The sequence below is a fragment of the Camelus ferus genome, chromosome 7 (assembly GCF_009834535.1).
Source record: "Camelus ferus isolate YT-003-E chromosome 7, BCGSAC_Cfer_1.0, whole genome shotgun sequence".
Classification (NCBI taxonomy): Eukaryota; Metazoa; Chordata; class Mammalia; order Artiodactyla; family Camelidae; genus Camelus; species Camelus ferus.
The window spans coordinates 24758546-24778085 of record NC_045702.1 but is presented as its reverse complement, the minus strand read 5'-3'; the positions used below and the strand labels follow the sequence as shown (position 1 = coordinate 24778085).

Below are 19540 nucleotides of genomic sequence, written 5' to 3'. Positions count from 1 at the left end.
TTAGGGATGTTAGAAGAAAAGAAAAATCAACTCCAACTTTTGTATTTTTCTTGTTCTTGAGTTTTGCTTGTAGTGATATGAGGAAATAAGCATAAAACTAGGCCAAAAAAAAGATTGTATTTTTCTTTAATTGGAAACTGAATGTAGAAGAATGTGAAAATGTATGCAATTAATAATTTATGCTTATTTGGTGGAATACTGGGGCTAGAAGCATGGAAAGAAGGATCATGGAAAGTAGCATGATTCTCCCATGTAATGTTGAGTACAATCACATCAAAACCATGCATGCATCAGGGCTCATAGTTGCACAGAAACAGGCAGCTTATTTTTCTTTTTTGTTCGTTACAAGGAGGGTATTTTTAGTTCCTGTAAAAAGACAAGGATAGTAATTTTTCATAACAAAATTGTTTGTGTATGTGATATATTAAAAGTACTGCTAAATTAAATTTTATCGCTTCTCTCAGTTCTGTGAGTTTATTACAGTTCCGTGGATGAAACACTTGGTAGGCAGCGTTATTCGTGTATTAATAGATTACATGGATTATATCCCTCTGTGTGCTAAGCTGAAATCGGCACTAGAAGTACAGAGAGAATGGCCAGAAATCCGTCAAATACTAGGTAAAAGCACAAGTTTTGCCTACAAAAATTTTTATGAAGAATGTATATAGGGGAAGTTTCTTAATGTCGTCTTTGATACTTTTTCAGTGCTACCTTATTTTCAGAATTACCTGGTTTTTTAAAAATCATCCTTAATACTTCCTCTGATGTAAGATACTAATTTCTTGCTTTTTTTTTTTGATACTTTCCAACTCTTTAACTGTGTATTGAATAACACTATAACTATTTTAACATTCTGACTAGAACTCATTTTTTAAAAGTATCAAGTATATAGATTGTAACCTCCATGTGGGCAGGCATCTGTTTTGCTTATTTCCGTATTCTCAAGGCTTGGCATAATGCCTCGATACTCAGTAAATACTGAGTAAATGAACGAATGGAATGAATTAGAATCATCCCTTTTGATATGCTCTCTCTGGGTCTTTACTGACAAATTCTTACCATCAAAAACCTATTACAAGCAGGCCATTTGTATTCTCTAGCTTGAAGTTTAGTTATAATCATAAAAGTGAATCCTACCATAAAAATTTCAATACGATGTATCTAAAATTACTCCAAATACAAAGAGAAATTAGAAAAAAAATAAATTGGAAAAGTTTTCTCTTTCAACATATGAGTTTGGAAAATGAGCTTTCAAAACCTACTTGGACATCAATTTCATAGAGCCTAAAGAAGCATCATAGAACTTGACATTGCATTTAAATATTCTGGCACTCTGAATACACCTAAATCAGCCTTGAATGGGATAACAAAACCACAGCAGCCTTTTCTTTAGGATCAGGCAAATTTTATGCAAAGTAGCAGGTTATATTTTATAGTCAAGAAGATGAAACTGAAGTGTTGAACTGATTCATGTACCATGTTCTTTACATATAAAGTTCTATAAAAAGAAACGTGAATGATATAGTGGTCTTCGTCTAAGCACTTTGCTTCAATCAGAGTCTCACACATTAAAGTGTACAATCGGAATCTGGACTACTCTGACCACGATAGCAGAAGATGTAGATGGGCAGAGGGATGGAGACTTTGATTGGCTAGAGTGATAGTTCAGCTTATTGCAGATTTGGAGGTAGGCTTGGATTTTCCTCAAATGGCTCTTCCCCTGGAACTAAAACAGGAACCTTAGAGAACCTAATGGGTAATATTGTACTGTGAACCTAGAAATTGATCTCTGGGGTCAGACAGACTTAGAATGGGATGGGACTCTGTAGGACTGCTCGGCTGTAGAGTGCATATGTCAATCAGGGCTGATATTTTCATAGAAACAGCAATTTATTGTATCATTTTTGTTTCACTGAGGGGAGGGGAATTTTTTTATTTATTGTTAAAAGACCAAGATAGACATACTAACTATGTGACTTTCAGCAAGTTACTTATTCTTTTTATGCCAAGGATTTTGCACTGCAAAATGGGGCTCATATTTACCTTATAAGGTAGTTGTGGGGATTTAAAGAGATGATACATGTAAGGTGCTTAGCTTAATGTCTACAACATTGAGAACACTTAATAAATTTAGCTATTTTTAAAACTAAATGATTAGTATTTTTTATGGTGATTCCAAGGATTGAACCCAGGACCTCATGCATGCTAAACACGCACTCCACCACTGAGGTATACATCCCCCAAATTATTAGTATTTTTCTGTTACTTTTATTACATGGTAAGTTTATATGAAGTATCTGAAATGTATATGTAAAGCATGTCATGAAATCCCCACGACTTGTAGATTAGGTGTTATCATTGCTAATTTTCATAAATAAAAACTAAGGCTAAGGGGGAATTACAGAATAATTTGGACCCTATGAAGTCTTGAAACTGGCCCGTCAGGGCTCCCTTTCTGAACCAAGGCCCACATTGGGAGTAAAGTCAAAATCAAGTAGGACTGAGATGTGAGATTCCACATAAACGTGGTGGGCCACAAAGAGAACCAGGAAACCTCAGGGAGCAGCCACCATATTCTGGCTCATTGCAAGATGACAACAGTATAGGGAGCTCCGTAAAGTTAGAAGAGCTATCTTGAAACAAGCATGCTTCCAGAGATTCACATAATAATGAGCAACAGGAAAGTAACCCAGTCAAATCCCGTATAAACTTATTATAAGAAAAAATAGGAAAGAGGAACAGAATAACATCCCCACAGACAATAAAAGTACAGAAAGACATGCCCTTAGAACAGATTAAAACTGAAACCCTGTTTCAAAACAAGCTAAAAGGCATAAGGAAATGACGTAAGACATGAAAGAACGACACAACTCAGAATTAGAAAAATTCAGAAATGAGGTAACAGAACTGAGGAAAGAATTAGAAATAAAAAACACAAATTAATTACAAATATGAGGACTGAACTGGAATGAAAGCAAGAATTAATAATGCAATAAATAATACCTCAGGAGAAATAGAAGATGAAATGGAAGGAAATTTTAAAAATAAAATAGGAATAAAAGAATAGATAAAAAAAAAAAAAAGGATTTGAAAGACAGTGACAGATATTGAACACAGGCAAGGAAAAGAATTTCCTGAAAAGGAAAACCAAATCAAAGGAATGGAACAAATACAAAAACTTGTATTTCAAAAAACTTTCTGTAATAGAAAAAGAAGGATTTGAAACTGAAGATTACAAATTGCTATATGAGAACAAGTGATTTATAAGGGGAAAAAAGGATGCTCTCAAACAATATTACTCTTCTGATCACCTTCTCAAGAATCTACTCAAAAATAAGCTTCAGAGAAACCAAAATGACTAACGAGATAATGACACGAGGACTAGTAGTCAGCATTAAACCGAACACCAAGACTAAGTGAGAGTTACAATGGAGAAGAAATAATATATAATGGTTATACCATCAGATAGTGTCAATATGACACAACTATTTTAAATGGGAGAAAAATGGAGAGAGCACACACACAGACATTTTTCACAGAGCTCAGAAATTTTACTGGTGTTGGCATAATATTAACATTGTTATGCTGAGAATGAGGAATGTAGTCAGCACATAGGATACTCTAATTCTATTATTCTTTGCATCCTTGAGAACCAGGATTGCCAGTGTGGAAGAAAGGAAATACAGATGTAGTATGGAAGCCCTTAAAGAAAAATTCTGAAGTTCTGAATTTGAATTGGAACTCCCAATGTGAACTCATAAACTATTTTACCTTGAAAGCATATGTGTGTGTGTGTATCTGTCTACAAAAAAGACTTAGAAATAATGAGAAGCCCAGTAGCAATGAGCATCCTTAGCACCCAGACTGTGGCTTTGAAGTACCACTTCCTAGAAAAAGAAACCAGAGTTTCTTGGAGAAATGGACGATTTTAGATCTGGGGAAGGAAGTATGCAAGGTGAGTCGGGTGTATCCGGTCATGCCAGATAACAAGGAACTCTCACAGACTACCAGAATCATGTCCAAAGAATTCAGGAGCCAGCTCGAGGCTCCCATTGGTCAAAGATGGGACAATTTAAACTTTGAAAGAATAATTATTTCAGTGAACTGAAACCAGTTAAATATGTTTAAATGTGTTATTTTAAAAATTGATCAGGTCCACAGGATAAGAAAATCAATTCATCGTCTTGAAAATGAATGAAGGAAAAGAGTCAAGCATTTATTCTGCCTTATGTATATGATTTGTGCCACCAGTAACCAAAGAATACATGAGCAAAAGTATCCTTTTATACAAATATTCCAAAGAAGAAATAAAAAAAGATATGATATAATTAGATGCCACCATTTTGCAGCCCCCAGTAAGCCCATGGATGTGATCAATGAGCATCAGTTGCTGCTTATATCCCATGACGTGGCCTGTGGTGAAAGAATGCAGCACCAGCTATAGTTTTGCCAAAGAGATCAGCCCTGAGTCTGATCAAGCCTCTGGATCCAGCTATCAGTCTGCAAGTAGACAAGGCAGTTGGACATGGAACCACACCATAAAAATCCAATCAGCAAAAATCAGGCTGTGAGAAATGACAGCATTTTAGATCTTCAAAGACTAGTTGAAAGGAAGAGAAGGGTCTGGAAAGAAGAACTTGCAGATTAAAATAGACTTAAAGAACATAACAGATTTTAAATATATATATATAAGGAAGTGATTACTGTCAAAGTCAGAATAGTAGTTCCTTATAGGGGAGGAAGGAATGCAGTTTGGGATGGATTGTGGAGGGAATTCTGGGGTGGCTAAGGAAGTCCTTCTGTTCATGACCTGGGAGTTGATTAAAGATGTTCACCTGATAATCACTTATAATAACTTGAGAAACTATATGTTTGTGTCGTTGTTTTATCTATATTTTATTTTACAATAGAAGAGTTAAAATATTTTGGATATTGTAAAGGAAAAAAACCCCTAATGCTTAGATAAATTAATTTCCCAAAGTTATAAACATAAAAAATAAATAATTTGAACGCCTTGTCTGTCTCACTTCAAAACACAGGCGCTTTCTTCAATACCACTGTGCTTCCCGTCATAGAATAGATTTTGCTTCTAATTGGTAATTAATTATTCTGTGTTTGTATTGCAAAAGAACAATCAATTCTTATGACTTTGGGAAAGCAATTCAAGTAAGAATTTTTGTTGTTGTTGTTTCAGTCATACGTCATTGCAACTAGTTAAGTCAGTCGGTTGCTATGAGTATGGTTCACCACTGGATGTCAGGATTCCTCCAGGTATACATAGGGCAGCGTATTATTAGGGAAAAAAAATAAAATGGTAATTTAAAAAAAAAAAAAAAAGCTGGGTTTATTCTGCCCATTTTGGTCACAAAAACTTTGCCTCACTAGTTTTTGAAAAACACTTTTAATTTTTTTCAAGATAATTTAAATGTTTCTAATCTTGACTGTAACTGAAACGTGATCTTTTATTATTGAATTGAGTTCACATTATTGAATGTACCAAGCACTTTTCTATACTCTACATGAATTGATTTGTTTGATCTTCTATGAGGTGGGTCCCATTGTTACCCACATTTCACAGATGAGAATCCTGAGACCACAGAGGCTAAGTAACTTGTCCAAGGTCATACAAATACTGCCTGGCAGAGCCAGGATTTTAAAGTCCAAGCTGTCCAAGTCCAGAGCCCACATCCAAGCTGGTATGCAACGCTGCCTCTTCATTAGCTCGTGTTGCTGGGATAATAGATCAGGACTGTAATTATATTGTAGCTGATGTAAGAGTGGAAAATAAAGACTGGCACCAGATATTTGAATAACATTCATAGATTTTATTGAAAATATAAAATGTCTAGGTATTAGACATGAAATAAACCTAAGACTGAATCATGGACATATGGAATCATTTGCATCAGATGTTTCACAGATAATTATTCATCAGAAAGATTGGTAGGAGAGAGAGGAAGTACAGAAGTCTATCTATCTCTAAAATACTCATTTTAAAAAATAAATAGGAGAGTTGAGCATTAACTTTCTTCAATCAAGTCCATTCATTCATTTAACATATTCTAGTTGAAGACCCCTTAGGAGCCAGACTCTCTTCCCTGACACAGAGGGAGATTGTCTGCCTCTGTGGAGCTTACATTCTAAACGAATGGTCTGGAAGGCTTAACTGCAATTTGAATTTTACTTAAAGTCAACAGTTGCTAATGTGCGCATGCCTGTTTTTCAGAATGACGCTATTAATACTGTTCTCAATCTCTCTCTTAAAGGTCGATCCATTAATATGGTTTTCATGTTTTGCTTGCTTTTCCTACCCACTTTAGAGAATCCTTGCTCCTTAAAGCATTTATGTCGGTTAAAAATTCGAAGACTTATGGGACTCCAGCGACTTTGCCAGCCAGCCTCAATGGAGAAGCTCTCTCTACCACCAACTATTCAAAGATACATATTATTTAAAGAGTATGATCTCTATGGACAAGCGCTAAAATTGCCATAATTTAAAATAGTATTTTAAAATATCTTTAAATGGGATTCCCTCAGAATTTCTTGGCATCATTTCACATCCTTTCGTGTATTTAAATCCATTGATGATTTTATAACTGGATCCTGTGTTCTTATAGGAACACCATATTTGACATCTCTAAAGACCTTAACATTGTGATTTTTTTAAGCTAGTCAGTATTTTGTATTTGAATCTCTATTGATTATTTTTGCTTGCAACAAGTCTTCAAACTCTCCCTATCAAGTCTCTCCTATGTTTATAAAACAACCATTTTCTCCACATCTCCAGCAGGTTGCTGGCCCATTCTCTCCTGTCTTTTATCACCGCCCTGTGTAAAAGAGCCCCTTCCTGTCTGCAGATTCGCACACTGTCATCTGGCTTCTGCTCCCTCACTGCCTTTCTCAAGGCCCTTAATAACTTCCTTGTTGCTAATTTCAACGAGTGTTCCTACCTCCCTGACTCTCTGTCTCTGGCTTCTTTCTCATCTCCAGCCAGCCCTCCCTTTGTCTGAAGTCTCTTTTTATGCTGTGTTCTCCTGGACATTTTGGACATTTCATCCATGTCCGTGGTTTCAGTGACTGTCTACATGCTGTTGACTGTAAAACTTATACCCGAAGTCCAGCTCTTTCTCCTATGCGCTTGAGCCGTAAGTAGACAATTGGCCTAAAGGACATTTGAATACAAAGATACCTCAAATTCAGCAGGTCCTGAAATGAACTCACTGTCTTCCTCCACTAAAGGTCTCCTTCTCTTACATTCTCTAGCTCAGTAGTTAACCCAGTTATCAATAGTTAACCCAATTATCAAGTCAAAAGCCTGGACATCAGCCTTGCCTATCGGTTTTCCTTACTCAACAGAACAAATCACCAGACCCTGGTCAGTTTACTTCATGAAGTCATCTTCTTTGCCTCAGGTTCACTGAGTCAGCCCCATACCGGCTGTTACCAGCTTTCTTCCTGGGGGACTGCAGTGCTGCCTACCTGGTCTTCCTCCCGGCTGTCTTGCCCCACCCCACGCACATTCTACACCACATCCTGGAGTGATCTTTCACAGATGTAAGCAAGTTTCAGTCCCCTGCTTAAAACCATTCCCACTGCTCTTAGGATAAAGTCCAAAGGTCTTCCATGGCCCTTCGTGATCTAACTCTGTGACTTTCTCCTTAGACTTCTCTCTTAATGTCTCCCTTACCATATTAAACACCTTTTGTAAGTTTACTCTTTGAACAGTGATTTTCGATTTTATACATCGGTACTTTTTGTTTTACTAATTTTAAAAATTGGGACATCTATTACATCTACTATTGCCTCTGTCATTTCACAAAAGAGGGGCCATTTTAATGCCACAAAATGGGGCTGCCTTAAACTCGATTATAAAAATTGAGTGACTTGAGCTTTGGAAAGACTTAGTAAACTGTCTTTATTTTCCCACTGCTGGGTGAAAATCTCGTTCTGGCCCAACAAGTCTCTGAAGCCTTTTGTTTGGGAAGCACTGTTGTAGAAGAGACCAGGCTCTCTTACACCTCAGGGTCTTTGCATTTCCTTCTTCTTCTGCGTGGAATCCTCTTTCCGCCTCCCTTTTCCCTTCTCCACCCTTTATCCTACAGGTTTCAGCTTAGATGTTCCTTCCTCTAGGATGGGAGGCCCCAGTACTTCTCATGCTGTATCATAGGTGCTTGTGTTCCCATCCATCTGCCCCACTAGACTGTAAGCTCTCTGAGGGCAGGGCCTATGTCTGACTTATTTTGCAGTGTTTTTTAAGGCCAAGCACATTCCCTAGAGCACAGAGAGAGTTCCAAAATTATTAATTGAATATATTGAATGAGTGAATGTTATATAAGTCCCAGACAAAAGTAATCAGTCACCTCATGGTAAAATGATAGTTTTGAATCACTGAATTGATACGTAGCCTGAATAATGTAATGACTTAGATTCACTTTTCTTAGATTTTTTTTATAGTTATTTTATCTTAAGAGTTATTGTATTCTTTCAACAGTAATACCTCACCGGTTTATGAACTTTTCAAATTGTATTTACCTTTAGTTATCTTTGAAAGATAACTAAGTATGAAAAAAAAAACTGTTTAAGTAGAGCTATGGTTTTAACTGCTTGTATTCCCTAAAGGGTATATTTGTATATAAATTAAATTCTAATATATTTAATTAGAACTATAATGTTTTATGTATGGGATTTCACAATTCCTCTGTTGCTGTCTGACTTGTGGCTAAAATGCATTGTTATCTACAAATATTACTCTAAATAAATAAAAACTAATAATAAGGATGCAAGTGTGCCATAAGATGCTTCAGATATTAAATAAACTCCACTAAAGTTTGACATTTTCTTTAATGTGTTTTATGTAAACATATTCAAGAAATGCTTGAATGTAAAGATACAAATCCACTGCACATGCTATGGGTTGAAAGTGATCCTCTTGGTATTTGTGAAGCAGAAGAAAAACATATCCTATGAAACTGAGGCAATCACTATATCCAAAAGGGATTTGACCTTTTTATTATCACAGTTTGAAATTTTCTAGCAGTGTTTTTGCTTTTGGGGTAGGCTGGAGGGTAAGGGAATTAATTTCTCTCTAACTAGGACTCTGTTTCTCCCAGAACATGTCACTCTATCTGGGAGAGGCAACAGCTGCTCCTCCCCAGTGAGCCTCAGGAGACGCCAAACATTCTCCAGTGGTGTCTGTTTAACCACTATCATGTTTAATCAACATGATGGAGTTTTGATGATACCTTCTCATGCTGCCAAGATGATCATGGCTGTTTTGGTAACTGTGGATTTTGTTTTGTATCATACAGAGGCTCCCTGGGTGGAAAGAAGCAGGTATGGCCTCTTATTTGAGTGTGTTCTGTTTCGATTTTCAGTAGGCGATCTTTAAAGCGCATTTCCATTTCCGACTTACAATCATTTCATAAGCACATTGAAGGATAGGATTTAATTGTTTTAAAGAGTCACATGACCTGTTTCTGGGCTGAGGATGACAGTGCAGAAGATGTGAAAACAATTGTGTAAATGTCGTGCAGCAAATATTTGCAGGTAACACTCCCTTTGATGCAGGTTTTTGAAAAATCAGTACGTATGGGTTAGACAGCATAGAAACTAGAAAAAAGATGGAGTATTTTATGACATAGAGAACATACTTAAACCTTGTCAATGACCTTATCAGATATACCTACCTAAATGTGTGGTTGATGTCCTGTAACTCTTACATATGCAGTCACCTTCCAAATCAGAAATTATTTAGGATATATAAAAAACTCTAACCTGCTTCAAGTTAATGAAACAAAACACTCCGTGCAGATATCCATACTTTTATACACACATGTACATATACATAACATACCCACATCTATTATACATGCAAATATGCATGCGTTACAGTGCAACATGTTACAGGGCCATATAACACAGTAGGTAAGAACATAAACTTTGTAGCCAAACAGAACTGAGTTTCAGCCAGGCTCCACCAATTATTAGCTGCTTGATTTTTTTTAAAAAAGAAATATTAGCCTTTAATGAAAATTAAAGCCACAGTGAACTATTACTACACATCAATTATAATGGAAAAAAAAAAAAAAGGAACCCTGACCATACAAATACAGTGTGTAGGCAAGGATCCAGGGCAACCAGAACTCCTGTACAGTGCCTATGAGAATGAAAAATGGTGCTTAGCTGCTTGATTTTGAACAAGACACAAGATAAGTGTATACACACTATATCTTACATGGAGTAAGTGCATGTGAGACTCGAACTCTCATTGTTGTTACAGAGTGGCAGTGCCAGTGGTAGAGATGCCAAGATCAAGAACCTTGGTCTTACGGTACAAGTCTGCAGGTTATCATGCTTAGATGGGAAAATATGGAAAAGGAATGACAGATATGTACACAGCATCTCACTGCCATCTCTCAATACCTGGAGAAAATTCACAGAATGAAAACAGCAGAGAACCACCTCAGCCCATAAAACCCCACATCTGCTCTTGCTTAGTAAAACCCTAATGATCGGTCGTCAAAAGGCGAGAAAGTGCTTCTCAGGGAGAAGGTGTGTGGAAGGACTAGACTTATCTGACCTCAGCGGCCTGTGTTGTGTAACCTCATGGAGTGCTAAAGATGTCTGGGGATTTGCTGTTTTTGGAGAGAGACAGACTAGTCATTTGAATCTGGGCACTGGGAGTACCTGAGTTCGAATGTTGGATTGACCAGTGATCCCACTGAAGGCACTTGGTGGGTACTCACATTCTGTGCTTCAGATTCTAGTAAACGAGTGACAGCTATTTCTCTTGCCTTGGAAGTCTTCCACCCTGGGAGGTCCCAATGACATTCAAGATAAAACTTCTTGGAAGCAGCCCATGGTGTTGGATAAGGCAGTCGGTGTGGAGGGTGATAAAGGTGATACTAACTTGAGGATTGAGTGGGTGTGAGATACCAGTATCCGGTTCTTTTTGTTTGAAGCAAAATCTGCACTGGCTTCTCAAAAAACTATTTTTCACACCTTGTGGGAGTCAAAGAACTAGAAGTGACATTCGTGTGGTCAACAATCTATGATCCTGAATGTCTGAATAGCTCTCGTGATCTAGTTACGCTAACTGGTTTAAGATTGTTTTAATGAAGTGACAATGAATCACCTTTGATTGGAAGATGGTAACATGTGCTTGGACTTTAACTCATTGGAAACCCCTCAACCTGGACTCAACTCTGCCTTGCAACCCTCTTACTAGGGACCTGCCTTTCATAGTCACCTGAGATACCCAAGAGATGAAATTGAACCTGTAGGTCAGAGGATGCCCTGGTTAAATCTGAACTTCAACTATACTGAGTTTGACTTTCTACAGTGATTCTAGGATATTTGATGAACCTCTCTTTAACAGGAAATAAAGTCTTTTATTTGACAATCAAAAGTAAGGCTTAAAACACAAGTGAATTGAAGAGAGGTAAAATAATATCAAAACTTCTCTAAATAACAAGCTTTGATAGGGGAAACAAGGTGAGAACCCCAGGTCTACAGAAGGACAAGGGTAGATATTTCTTATAGATCATTTGTTCTATGAACGTAGAAAGAACCTTAAGAAACAACTTGTTCATTTTAATAGGTTCTGGCAAGATGGCTTCAATAACAATGCCTTTCAACTGTCCTGTTTTACAGTTCACAAGGCATTCCACATACACCATCTCACTTGATTCTTACAACTACTGTAGGAACACAGCAGGGAAGGGGTCCATTAACTCTGCTGTCTAGATAAGGACATCACCTTTACAGTTAACTAAGACAGCAAATGCCAGAGCAAGGATGTGGTCTTGGAGTCCTGACTCCACATCCCAAGCTGTTTCCACCCCATCATTTTTAGTTCAGATTAGGAGGGCATCATCATCCTGAATAGCCCCAAAGTGGGAACAATTCAAATGCTCACCAAGTGGTGAATGGATAAACACAATATGGCCCATGTTCACCATGGAATACTATTTGGCAACATGGTACAACATGGATGGATCTCCAAAGCATTATGTTAAGTGGAAGAAGACAGACAGAAAGGAACACTACTACATGAGTCCATTTATATAAAACACCCAGACAAGGCTACTACATAGACAGAAAACAGATGAGTGGTTGGTTGCCTGGGGCATGGTAGGGGGTGGGAACAAAGCTTGAATGCAAATGGGCACAGGGATCTTTCTGAGATACTAGAAGCGTTCTAAAATTGGATTGTGGGGATGGTTGCACAATTTGGTACGTTTAAGGAAAGGGTCATTGAACTTGACACTTCAAGTTGAGTTGAATTTTACGGTATGTAAATTACATCTGACTAAATCCCTTAAAAAAAAGAGTAGGAGGAGTGTATCTCTTGCTGACAGTTGGCCGCATGGTTACAAGCTCACTGAGGCAGCCCGGCTCAACAAAGGAATCATCTGGCTCAGAGGGAAGTGTTTGGTCCCTGTGCCGGTAGCACATGATTTAGTGGTTTTGTTCTGCCGATAAGACCAATTACAAGCAGATGATGACACAGCGTTCAAGGGCAGCACCGTGCCTGCCGCCTTCACCAATCTCACCGGCCCCCAAACCCAGACAATCGCAGCCGGCTCTGCCAATCTCTGCCATTTTCATGCTGGCTGCAATATGACGTGCCCAACTTTTATTATCATGATTATTGTTGTTGTTACGATTATTATTTACAAAACACACAAAAACATACAGATTGGAGAGCTAAAAATGAAGCTTTCCTATCCCACTGAGAGCATACACTGACGAGGAATCAAGTTACTGTGAGATGGGACCCTTGTCACACCCTTGAAACCCAGCTCTGATTCCCTGGGGGTGCAGTGGAGAGGAGAACCAGGAGAAACCGGGGGCAGGGTGGGTGGGGAAGGACGGCATTCCAGGGGAAATCAGAGAGTCAAATTTTCAAAAAGCTGTGAATCTCCAGAACACAGGGGAACTATAGAAGGAAAGGTCAGGGAGGAACTCCAGGGCCTTCAATTTTCCAGATAAATTTGTGAAAAAGCTCAGTAACCAGACACCAGCTCTCCAGCACTGACTGTTCCATCACTGGGCACACCGAGTCCCCATGTTCCTGGCCTTTGGTACTGAATTTACCTTTCTAGCCCCTCTTCACTGCAGGATCTCAGCTGTTCAGCCCTTCCAGTTACCACTTTCTTGCAGGACAGGAGTTTTCTCAAGTGACAGTTGTCATAAACCCAAGGGGGGACCCCTCCCAGGGAAAAGATCCACTTCTTGGGTGCTGACCCTCCGCATGATTCTTCCTAGGACCACAGTGAGCAAATCTGTCCACAGTAGGAATATCAACACTTGGGGTTACAACTAAACTAATTGCTGAAATGAACAAAAGCCTCAGCCCCTCCAGCTCACCCAAGTAAAATTCCCTTTATTAGGACTTCATATGATCTATACCAAATCTGCTCCCTGTTTTGTAAGTGGAATTCCATATTTATGATCTGCCGTATGAGATGGAAGGCTGGATGAATGAAATTCAGCTATTCTTTCCTCAGTTTTGAATTTTTCCTGGAAATCACTCTTCTGGCTTTACAATTTTAACATTAGCAGTTTATCTTTCCATTTTCTTGCATGGGGCTCATTTTCACATGTTTGAGTTAGTTCAGTAAAGGATAACTGAAACTACTCCACACAAGGCAAAGCAATAGATGCTCTATTAAAATTTTCTTTCATCCCACCTCTCTTTTACTTTGGTACATTTTGAAAGGACAAACTAGAAAATCTCAGTATGAGAAGAAGCTTGGTGGAGAGGGGATAGCTCAGTGGTAGAATGCATGCCTAGTATGCACAAGGTCCTGGGTTCAATCCCCAGTACCTCTATCAGGAAAAAAAAGCAGCTTGGACCTAGAGAACATAACTCTAATTATCACTTCTCAGCTAGGTATACCTAAAGAGACTTTTTAACCTCTCAGAACCTCAGAACCCATTTTCACCCTTTGCAAAATGGAAGTCATAGTATCTATTTCATTAAGGGTTGCCTCACACGCAGTAGGTGGCAGCTACACACAAGTATTAAATGGAGATCGTATTACTACGTTAGACTGCCTGGCACGTTGTACGTAAGAGCATTTTGTAAACTATAAACCTTATACAATGGCAAGATTTTATTTTTATAAATAGCTCCAATAATTTTAAATTTGACTCATGCTCACAACCACAGGCTGGCATAGCTGGGAGATTTGCTTGGCTGCCAAGCCTGAGAGAGAAGACTTGATAAGGGGATTGCCAGTTCTCATCTGATCCCTGTGGCCTGTTTGCTTGTTGTTCATGCAGAGCCTGACCTTTGCCTGACATTCCCCCGAGAGCCCGTCTCCAGCTACCTGAGAAGCTCCCAGCAGACAGACTGAGTGAAGTCGGAAGCTTAGCTTCCTTAGGGGTCATTCCATTAGTCAACAGCCTGATAACCAACCGCCAGCAGGAAACGTTGAAAACCCAAATCCTTCTGTGTGAGCGGGAAACAGGTTAAAAAAAAAAAAAAAAAAAAGCAAGGGTAGAGGGAAGGCGAAAGTTAGGAATAACTTGTTAACAGTAGACAGACACTTGAAATTTGTGAAAATGAAAGAATTTCCAGTTTCCCAGTTTTGCACTTGACACTGGGGCATATGATTTTCGTGTTTCCTCAGCAACAAGTTGAGGACAGTTTAAAACAGAAAGGCATCCACGGAATGAACAAAAATGTCATCATGAGATATGAACACGTAGTGACTAGTGGGGCAAATTCATTAGTTTGGGGGCCACACTCAGAGGCAGAGGTCATGAAGCAGGAGCTTCTGGGCCCCGGTGAGTGTTGGGGGGTCCCAGAAGGAGTTGGGTGCAGCAGGGAGCTGGGAAGCCAGGTTACGATTAGGTAGCATTTCTCTATAAGCATTTCTGGTAAGCTGCTTCAGTAGAAAGTTCAGATCACCTAAGACCCAGTGGTTCGTAGTGATTTTATTATTGTTTTGAATACAATCTCATAACCAATTTCGTATTTATAATTTTTTATGATTCTTTTTTTTTTTAAATTGAAGTACAGTCTATTCACAGTGTGTTAATTTCTGGTGTACAAAATAGTGACTCTATATTATTATTCTTAAAGACGCTCCCCAACACTGTAAAATCTCCAGGCTTTATGAGGCCTAGATCTACCCCTGCCTACACTGCAAATCATCCTATGTTGGTTTTTTTTTGTTTGTTTGTTTTTTTTCCTTTTTTAAACAGACTTCCTGGACACCCGGTAATTAAGCTAGGACTTGGGGATGGCGAATGGGCAGACAGGACCCCTTCATTTGGAAAAAATGCCTTTCCTGTGAAGACAAATTCAAGTCAAGCAATCCCAAGCGGGATGCTTCGTGAATGGAGGTTTGTGGGATTTGGGAGAACTAAGCTGACCTGGAGCATCAGTGGAGCACCTGAGAAGATGGGCCGCAGAGGCACCGCGGCCGCCACCGAGGGCAGGCGCATGCGCAGTGGCTTGGGGGGAGGGAGGGGGCCAGTGTGGGTGTGAGGAGCCCAGTGCAGTTGAGGGTGAGGGTTGGAGGAAGTGACCCACGTTGAGGCTGCAGAGGTGAGCAGGGCCTGACCCCGGAGGGGCCAGAGGGCACAGTGAAAGATTCTGTCTGAAGAACACGGATGCCACGTGAGGGTTTTAGGCAGAGAATGACCCGATGAGATTTGTGTGTTCAAAAAATTAACTCTGGCTGTATTGTGACAAAGGGGAAGATGTCAGTCATCAAAGAAAACAAGAACCGGAAGTGAGACTCAAGTTGAGACCGGGGGGATGGTCTGACAAGAAGCAGGATTCAAGACCTTGGGACTTAACGTGACAGTGTTGGTGAGAGAAGGAACTGGCTCCACAGCTGGGTGGATGAAGACACCGTTTTCAGAAATGTGAAAGCCGTGGGCTGGGGAAGGCGGAAAGACGAAACCAAGTTACTGCTTTGGAGCAAGTTTGAGTTTTCGGTACCAGTGAGATCCTCTGATGAAGTTTTTCTCAGTAGTTTCACAAAACATTCTTGAGCTTAAGGATACAAATTGTAGCTCAGTAATATTACATGTCACTGGAAACCTTGGCCCTTTGAGGTTCCTTTCAAATCATTGAAACTACACAGATTAAATCTGTGAGTGACAAGTGCTTATGGCAGAATAAAGCTGAGGAACCGGGGTAAATGAAAATGTTATTAAATATACTCATATAATACATTCATTTAATTCTGCTTTTCAGTTATAAATAAGAAATGCCTATACAAACATTTTGAAATATGAACAATTCCTGAAACTATGAAATTCTTCCTGAAATGTGGGGGTTACTAAAGAAAACAAAGGAACAATTGGTAAAAACCTCTCAACATTTCTGAACATTAAGAGCCAAGAGCACATAAACCACAAGCTAAGAAACTCACCTGTAGGCAGAGGGAGTCTTCTGCCATATCAAGCTTTAGGCTGAAGTAGTTATTATTTACAAGTGGAGTTAGGATGTCTCTGATCACTGCCTGCATATACTACTTACTGAAATACCAGATCTGATGGCAGGGCTAGTACTGCTGATTTTGGGAGGTGCTGATGGCTTTTGCTCTTCTTGGATCTCCATTAACACCGGGACACTTGCTGGGATAAATACTTAAATATTGTTGCCTATATTTAAGAAGATAAATTATGTGGAAGTTCTGGATTTGCAGATACTAACTACTATATATAAAATAGATAAACAAGACCCTACTGTATAGCACAGGGAACTATATTCAATGCTTTGTAATAGCCTATAATGAAAAAGAATATGAAAAGGAACATATACATGTATGTATAACTGAATCACTATGTTGTACACTGGAAATTAACACAACGTTGTACTTCGGTTAAAAAAAAGAAAGTAAATTGTGGCTATGGGATAATGTTAGAGACTTCTACTTAGCATCAGATGATAATAAAGTCCAAAATTCCTTGACATGGCCCTTCAAATAAATAGTCAACATCGCTATGCATCTACCATATGCAGGGCACAAAAAAAAAAAAAAAAAAGGAGTTGGAGGGGAGGTAAGAACCAGAGCCAGTTTCTGCCGAGCTCCACCAACTCCCCCTCTGTATGCCAAGTAGTGCCTGGATTTTTGTTTATGTGTTTATTTTCATATTCTTGTGCGTTTACTCAGAGGCTGCTTTCTCTGCCTGAACCTCTTTATGGCTTCTGTGTCTTCTCCAACTCTACCCACGTGGGCTGCGTTGCTTTTTCATCTATATTTATTCCACTTCTCTGCTCTTGTTGGCACCTTGGTGGAGCCGCCACTGCACTTTGTTACTGTCAGCTGTCTGCCTCTGTCCCAGGAGTAGGAGCTCCTGAGGGCAGGGACTAGATCAATTTCTATTTTTCTGCTTGTAATCCCAGCTTCCAGCACAGGAATTGTACACCAGCAGGTATTTGGTAAATGAGTGTTGAAGAAAGAAACACATAATAGCATTTTCAAGACAGAACCAAAGGAAAAAAAAACAAAGAAGATTGAAAGGAAACTTGTTTTTCACTAAAAAGGGAATTGCCGATGTCCTGGGAAATAGCGTGCATCTGACTGACAGCCAAGAAGCCTGAACATAATTCTCTTCAAGATGGAGATTTTTTTTTTTTAAGAGAAAATGTGAATCTTCAGGAGGCTTGTTAGTAGCACAATAGTATTGTTGACTCTAAAAGCAATTCCACTCAAAAACACAATCTGATCAAGTGAAAATCCCCAAATAGAAAATGCTGATGCTCAGAACACATATGATTGGATTTTTTTCCCTCGATGTAGACAAGGTTGCAAGGAAATCTAAATCATACTTAGATTTCCTGGTCAGAGTCAGGTGGTGATGTTTGATTACTCAGCAGAATATTATCCAGTGGACTTAAAGTCTGTGGAGAAAACTTAAAGAGGGATCCAATGAATTAAGGGCACCCATGAGTTGTGATTATTATCGTAATCAGAGTGATTTGTAACCTATATACTAAGATATCTGAATGACCATTCCTCTTAAGCTAGTGTCCTTGAGAGGCTGTGTAGTTTTTTTCTTTCAGTGTTGCTGCCACAGAGCAAAACACTTTAACATCTCCTCTTCCAGAGTTATTTTCAGAGTCATTCATGGGCCACCCAAGATTTGGGAGAACAAACTCACATGAGACTGTATTTATTCTGGGTTATTCCAATGAGAAAACTAAATATATGGAGAGTGATTTTTCAGGAGATCAGTTTCAACACAATAGAAACAAGAATTTTCTAATGATTTCAGCCATCCAACAGTAGAATGAGTTTTTGGCAATGCACAATTTTCACTGAAAGTGTTCAAGCAAACACTAGATGACCACTTAGAGACGTGGTAGAGGATGGATATATTTCAAAGTCCCTCTGCAAGCTGAGATTCTGTGATTCCAATAATATCTGGGTAATTATTTTATACTTACATTAATTGTGTATTATAATTTGCATCAAGCCTTTACTTCTCCGGTCTGTGCTCAAATGTCACCTTATTAAACCAGAGATCTTCCCTACATGAAGTATTACCCTCACAATCCACTTTCTTCCCTTTGACCCTGGTCTGTTTCTCTCCACTGAGCTTCTGTCTGACACGTTCTGTATTTACTTGTTTATTTACATATCGTCTGTCCCCGCAACAACATTGTGAGCTCCACGAAGGAAGGGACGTGGTTGGCTTCCTTCACTGCTCTAACTCCAGCACTTAAACTAGAATCTGACAGGTCGTGTGTGTTTAATAAGTTTTCAAATAAAAATAATATTAAAATGTTACAGAAAAATGACAAACATGAGAAAGAGAATAAAACACAACTTCATTATTTTTTTGTACATAATTATATACCTCAAACTTTGTACAGTGGTCAACATATCACATGCGCCCAATATATAATTGCTAAAGAAAGGAACTAGCGCTATCTTTTACATATTTTTTCATCTCTTTTTCAAAAACATGTAGGTTTTTATATAGTTATAATTATCATTCATCTTTTAAAACCTAAAATGTCAATATTCAGCTGAATAACTCATCTTACTTGTCGAATTTGGATATAATAATGTGATGTCATTTTCAAAAATCCAACCTATTTTCACATAAACAGATGTGTTACCACTAAGGTTACACAAAGGTATATGCTAGAGGCCATAAAAAAACAATGAACTCATCATTCCTAATATCATAATCATCTCTCTCATTAGTATCATTGAAAAGAGTCACAGCTATTTTGGGAGGCAGAATACCATGAGTTAAGATCATAATAGCCAAAACATTCTCTTTTTTAAATTAATTATGTTTAAACTGAAGTATAGTTGATTTACAATGTTTCAGGTGTAGAGTAAAGAGATTCCGTTTTATATATATATATATATATATATATATATATATACACACACACACACACACCCCACTCACACACGCACCACACACACTTCCATTATAGGTTATTACAAGATATTGCATATACTTCCCCATGCTATACAATAGATCCTTGTTAGCCAAACATTCTTGGAAAAGAAAAACGTTGAAGGACTTACGCTTCCTGATTTCAGTATTT

The 19540-nt window shown here is 38.5% G+C and overlaps 1 protein-coding gene across 6 annotated transcripts in view; it reads left to right on the top strand.

Annotated features, from left to right (window-relative positions):
- The window catches only part of ASB15 (ankyrin repeat and SOCS box containing 15), a 32088-nt gene extending 23269 nt beyond the window's left edge, over positions 1-8819 (top strand). For 3 of the 6 annotated variants that reach the window (XM_014562977.2, XM_032483590.1, XM_032483589.1), the window contains exons 10-11: positions 465-618; positions 6321-8819. In XM_014562977.2, the coding sequence (XP_014418463.1) occupies positions 465-618; positions 6321-6493 (327 nt within the window). In that variant the 3' untranslated portion in view covers positions 6494-8819. The remainder of the gene's footprint in view (positions 1-464; positions 619-6320) is intronic. The other 3 variants (XM_014562980.2, XM_014562981.2, XM_032483591.1) reach the window with 3 other exon arrangements.
- Positions 8820-19540: the final 10721 nt, after the last annotated feature.